Raw genomic sequence first — 6106 nt, 5'->3', positions numbered from 1 at the left:
TAAGGGAACAGGGACTTCCAGGGCAGCAGCAGGAAGCACACACACTGGCTGTCACACTGACACATGCAGATAGACACAAGTACAATTTCTAGACCCCCACCGCCAAGGGGTGGGGCTTCCAAGGTTGAGAGCAGATGAGAACGTTTTCCTCCCCTTCCCATTCCAAACCCAGCTGCTTCCAAAATGCCACCCTCTGAGCCTACCCCTAGATCACAGCCCCGGGAGCTGCCCACCTGGGGAGCCTAGGGACCCTCAGCTGACAGACGAGGAGCCTGGCAAGCCAGACAGAAATCAGACTTTGGGAAAGGAAGTCTTTTAGAGACGGTGGAAACCGACACCGCTGCGTCCTTCAGCTCCAGCCCAGCTCCGAAACCTCGAGCGGAAGATGGGAGGACTGGGCATAGCTCTGCATGTAACTCGCAGCTGGGCACACAGGGCTTGCAGAATCGGGGAGACAAGACGTGCACAATCTCCCCCAGAACCCCCAGATCCCTCCAGCACCCACGAGGCCGTTCAGCCTCGAATTCCACAAAATGTTTTGAGTGCTTGCTCTATGCTAAACAGTCTGTTAGCGTACATATTTTGGGGACACCACAGTCGTCAAGACAGATCTAGTCTCACCTAGTCAGGGGTCTTTCTCTTCTACCCCAAGGTTTTAAAGATGGCTCTAGAGGAGCTGGGTTTGAGTTTTAAAAAATCGTCAAAGATACCCAGGTGGAGGGAAGGGGAGATCCCAAAGAAGAGAAAAGCCCTCAAGAAGGGGTTCCTAGTGCTGTAGTTTCTTGGTTTTCAGTGTTACACTGAAGGGACCCTCAGATGGGGGTGTTAACCCTTCCCTCTCAGAGACTGTCTAAACACCATTAGCCTCTTACCTGCAGCCCCACCGGCGACACCCTCAGGCCCCACCCAAACACACCAAGGAATCCAACCAGGAGACCACCGCCCCCCAACACACCTCGCTACCCAGAGGAGGCCTCGCTATTGACCCCACCCCCGCCCCCAGCAAACTGGAGGGGCAATTTGCCTGGGGAGGGAGGTAGTCAGGAGGGAAGGAGGCGGGAGGATCAGTTGCCATTAGAATTACAATCAAGGCTGTTTGAGGGAGAAGCCCTGGGCTGCTTTGCCAAAGTGAGGCAAAAAAGAATTATTTAAACTTTTGCAGTTCTTTTGGCTCAAACAGTAAATTGTTTGGCGCTGCGGGCTGGGAAGAAGAGAAACCAAGGGTGTAACAATGAATGTTTTGGCAATTCCAGAAAGCAAGTAACAAATGAATCTCTACTTCTCCTCCTCCTGTTTCTTAAACTCCCCACTCCCGCAACACCCCAACCTACACCTCGGCCTGGCGGCTGGTGCCAAACAAACTTTGCAAATGAAAATTTCAACCAGGAAAACGGGCCTGGGGCCAACTTCCATTCAAATAGGCAAATACCCCACACAATGGTCTGATTCATCCGCAGGCCTAGTTACACAAGCCTGGCTCAGGGCAGAGAAAATAAATATCAATATAAGTAACCACGCTGGGAGCTGGAAAGAGTGGAGAGGCAGGGGACGTGGGGAAGGGGGCTTGCAGAGGCCCTTGAGGGTGAGGAGAGAGGAAGCGGGCTAGGCTGGAATAGTAGGGGTAGAGAGCATCCCCCACCCCAATAATAGTAAAGGTCACAAAACCACTCACCTTCAGCAAGCCACGTCTCCTGGAAGTGACTTAGATCCTGGAATAGATCTGAGGAGTGAATAATGGAATTGGAGAAGGTGAGCTGGAGGTGCTCGTGAGAGAGCGGGAGCCCTAGCGAGCCGGATGACCTTCCCCTTGGGGGTACTGGCGGATAATGACCAGAGTCCCTTGGATGGCGAGTCCTTTTGGGAAAAGGGCGGGGGCTCCAGGGTCAGCCCTCGGGGTGTGTGAGGTGGGGAGGGTAGCGGTTTGTCGCTCTGTCTCTTTACCTTCGGAGTCGGGGGGCGGCAGGGAGCCCGGGTCCATGAGCTTCCCCTGCGGGACCATCAGCGCTTCGCGCAAGCTCCCATTTCCGGGAGATTTCTGCGGAGAAGGGGAAGAATGCCCCCGAGTCACCCTGAGGCCGCCTGGTCTGGGGGGCGGGGCTGGGGTCCCGGGGTGACTCCGGGGCGGGCAGCCCTGGACCCCGTAGGGGCCGCTGGGTGGGTAGGGGCGGGGTGCAGGGAGGGGGCGGGCGTGGAGGCCGGCGCAGCGCTTACGCTGCAGAAGGTGTAGGGCACTTGCTGGTCCAAGTATTCGCCTTTCATCCTCCGCTCCATCCGGCCGCTCCCTCCGGCCACACGGCCCGGGCCCCGCGCGGGGGCAGAGACCTGGGGGCGGGGGAGCTGCGTTTGCACACCGTCTGGGGGAAGGCAGCGAGGTGGGGGTGGGGAAGGGCGACCGGGAGGGGCAGTCGCGAGGCTCTGGGTCCGACGGCAAAACTTCTCCGACTCACTTAGGCGATGGGGAGGCTTCCGCCTGCCGAGCCTAGCGCCGCCACCACTCCCCTCCCGCCAAAGGAGGTCCCACCTGCTCCTGGGAGCCGGGCTCGCCGTTTCGGCTGCTTTCTGCAGCCCTGCTTTGCCCAGGCTCAGTTACATAAGACGTGTGTGTGTGTGTGTGTGTGTGTGTGTGTGTGTTCGCTCTCTCGCGCGTGTGCGCTGGCGCGCGGAGGAGCGGGCGAGGACCGCACCATTCGCACACCCACAACTCTGGCGCCCCCTCCAACCCTGAATCCCAGCGTCTCCCACCCCTTGCCCTGGAATCTGCGGAGGCGGCGGTGAGAGTGTGGTGCGTGTTGGAGGCGAGGCTGGGAATCGCAGACATTCTCCCTCCCTCTCCCTCCCGCAGCCTCACCTGAGGCCCGGGCGTCTGTGCTGGAGCAGCGGGGGGTCCCGAGCATACCCCGGGACCTCACTGAGGGCCGCGGGGCTAGGCCGGAGCGAGGCGGCCCCGGCCCCGGGTCCCCCGCGCACCGGCTTGTTTTCCGGGCGCCGCCGACAGTTGTGAGCCCGGGGGAGCCGCTGATTGGTGCATTTCCTTCGCCTCGGCCTCGGCTCTCTCCCCCCACCCTGTTCCCTTTGTTTCATTGACTTTTGTGAATGAAACCCCAGGGCCCGGCTCGCCCGCCAATCCCGAGACTCGCCCGGCCGAGCCGGAGGGGCGGAGTTTCCCAGCCGCGGGGGCCAATCAGAACGCAGGGGCTGGCTCCCGGCTTCATTCACCGCTCGGGCTCCCATTCATAAAAAAATAAACTCGCGGCCGGAGTTCATTCATAAATAGCTGAGAGAAAACGGGGGAAGTCGAGGACCCTACGGCTCCTCTGCGGGACTCGTCTGTGGCCCTGAGGCTCGGCTAGCACCTCCGGTTGGCGTCTGCACACATCTCTGTGCATCTGCGTGTACGTGGGAGTGTGAATATATCTGTGTGTGCGCCCTGGGGGGAAGCGAGCGGACTTCCATGCCCAGAGGAACAATAATAAAGAGCATTTATGAAGCGCTCTGCTTCCACGTGCTCATTTCACTCCCATAGGTTGGGGAAGGGGTTCTATTTTTTCCATTTTACAGAGACTGAAAATGAAAACTCAGAGAGGGGCAGTGGCTTTGCGGAGGTCACTCCGTCAGCACCGCTGGGGTTTGCAGCCCGCAATCCCCTATGTTCTCCTGTACAGCCCTTTGAGGCCACAATTAAATGAATTAAAGCTATGTGACAACAACTGATACACAGTAGGCCCTCAATAGATGTAAGCTGGCACGGAATCCAGACTTTTTCTCAAGGGTCTGTTCTCTACAGAGCTGTTCTGTGACCCACTTTCTATTGATTGCAGCAGAAACTAGAGGCCCGGCATGGACCTCTGAAAATGCAATTCTCTCTCCGCCATCTTTCCTCTTATCCTGAGAGCAAACACAAGGTATGAGGGAGCAAAAGCCCCAAGGGATCTGATGATCTGGGGGCAGGACTGCTGTCAGTTCTAGCCAAAAGCTACTCATAGTCTGTCACCTCATTCATTTACCAATTCATTCAATAAATATTTATTGTGCCAGACACAGTGCTGGGTGCCAGGTAGGCAGCTGTGACCAAGATAGACACTTGGTGTGCTGTGCTGCTTAGGCTGGAGCCATGGAGGCACACAGGACATGACATCCCCCAGGTCTTTTTTTTTTTTTTCCTGAGATAATCTGGGTCTACAGTCTATGCCCTCCTTTGAGGAGAGCCTGATTTTGTTTCCTGCCTGTTTGTGATAAACACAAGAGAGTGACCAAACCTCAGGCCTGTTTTCAAAATTCATCTAATCTAACACCCCCACTTTACAGATGAGGCTGTCGAGCTTCAGAGAAGGAAATGATACATGCAAGCTCTTTCAGTTGTCAGGATCAGAGCTAGAACACCAAACCTCTAGCACCTGTTTAGGGCTCCTTTCAGGAGATCATCCTGGGCAAATGAAAATAAACTTCCCTCTCTTCTTTGCCGAAATATTTAAGACTCATGCTTATTGCCTCCCTTCTCCAGGAAGCCTTCCAGATATCCTGAATCAGTTCCGTAAAGACCCTACAACATTCTTGCCTATATCTCTGTTGTCAAGTCTTTTTCTGCCTCGTGGTCATCCGATTGTATGGAGAGCTTTCCAGGGCCTGGAAAAGATCTCATTTGCCTCTTTAAGTCTTCCCCAGCTTACTTCAAGCTTATGAGGGTCCCAGGAAATAGTTGTTTAGTGAGTAGGTACAATAAAGACCAAACTAATCGAGCTTAGCAAGGAACCCTCCCCAAGCAAGGAGAGACAAGCCCAAGCAAATCTCAGCTTTAAGCTGGATGGGACCAGTTTAGGGAGGAGCTTGTGTCTCTGAGCCAAGAGAAGTGGGGGAGGAGGAAAGGCAGCTTCCAGGAAGGCAGCTCTGATGTAGTTTCCATGACAATGAAGAAGATTCTGGTGGGTCCTGGAGAGGGCACTCCAGTCTGGGGCTCTCTTTGGGGTGCCCCTCTTGTTCTGAGTTCTTCCATTTTTCTGGAGGCCCCCTGGCTCCCTGGAGAGTAAGTGCTTCCTTTTCATTCCTCATCCAGGGTCGTGGCTGAGGGGCCCTCCTCCTCCGGCTGTGGCTCAGCAGGCTGGCTGAGTCGCCACTGCTGTCACCTGGCCTCTGATTCAACATCCAGGCTCAGAGTGAAACTGGAGGGGAGGGGGCAGGGCACAGCCTTTAAAAAAACAACATAGCCATAGGCTATGATGAAAGCTGGTTAGAACCAACTAGGTCCAAGATGGCAGAATATTTGACTTCCGGTGGACCTTGAGCCTCAGTATACGCTCATTGTAACACATCAGCAAGCTAAATGACACACCCACAGGCGCCACGACAGTTCCAAGGCTGACCATAAAGACCAAAAAGTGGGCGGTGGCCCAATTCCTGGAAATCTCCACCCCTTCCCCAAAATAGTTGGAATAATCCTCCCACTCATTAGCCTATGAAATTACTCAGCCCATGAAAACTAACCACGCCATATTTCGAGGCCGCTTTTGCCTTCTGAGATGGCCCACACTCTGTCTGTGGAGTGCATTTCTCTCTAAATAAATCCACTTCTTACCTATCACTTTGTCTCTCACTGAATTCTTTCTGTGATGAGACATCAAGAACCTGAGCTTCATTACGTCCTGAGACCAGGTGCGTGATCTCAATTAAAATACCATGGGTTCATAATTCAAAAAGAGACATGTACCACAATGTTCATTGCAGCACTATTTACAATAGCCAGGTCACGGAAGCAACCTAAGTGTCTATCGACAGATGAATGGATAAAGAAGATGTGGCACATATATACAATGGAATATTACTCAGCCATAAAAAGAAACGAAATTGAGATATTTGTAGTGAGGTGGATGGACCTAGAGTCTGTCATACAGAGTGAAGTAAGTCAGAAAGAGAAAAACAAATACCATATGCTAACACATATATATGGAATCTGAAAAAAAAAAAAAGGTTCTGATGAACCTAGGGGCAGGGACGCAGAGGCAGAGAATAGACTTGAGGACACAGGTTGCAGGGGACACGGGTTCGAGCCCTGCCTGGTCCGGGAAGATCCCACATGCCGTGGAGCAATGAAACCCATGTGCCACAACTACTG

At 54.2% G+C, this 6106-nt stretch overlaps 1 protein-coding gene across 2 annotated transcripts in view; it reads right to left on the bottom strand.

Moving 5' to 3' along the window:
* The window catches only part of ETV4 (ETS variant transcription factor 4), a 14615-nt gene extending 11680 nt beyond the window's left edge, over positions 1 to 2935 (bottom strand). Inside the window, exons 1-4 of one of the 2 annotated variants that reach the window (XM_024760797.1) lie at positions 2849 to 2935; positions 2212 to 2322; positions 1942 to 2035; positions 1673 to 1720 (exon numbers count right to left, since the gene is read on the bottom strand). In XM_024760797.1, coding sequence (XP_024616565.1) covers positions 1673 to 1720; positions 1942 to 2035; positions 2212 to 2271 — 202 coding nt within the window. In that variant the 5' untranslated portion in view covers positions 2272 to 2322; positions 2849 to 2935. Of the gene's footprint in view, positions 1 to 1672; positions 1721 to 1941; positions 2036 to 2211; positions 2323 to 2848 lie in introns of those variants that run through there. The other variant, XM_024760798.1, reaches the window with a different exon arrangement.
* Between the last annotated feature and the right edge of the window lie 3171 nt (positions 2936 to 6106).

Source organism: Neophocaena asiaeorientalis, unplaced genomic scaffold, assembly GCF_003031525.2.
Source record: "Neophocaena asiaeorientalis asiaeorientalis breed wild unplaced genomic scaffold, Neophocaena_asiaeorientalis_V1.1 scaffold30, whole genome shotgun sequence".
Taxonomy (NCBI): domain Eukaryota; kingdom Metazoa; phylum Chordata; class Mammalia; order Artiodactyla; family Phocoenidae; genus Neophocaena; species Neophocaena asiaeorientalis.
This window is presented reverse-complemented; position numbering and strand designations above follow the sequence as displayed.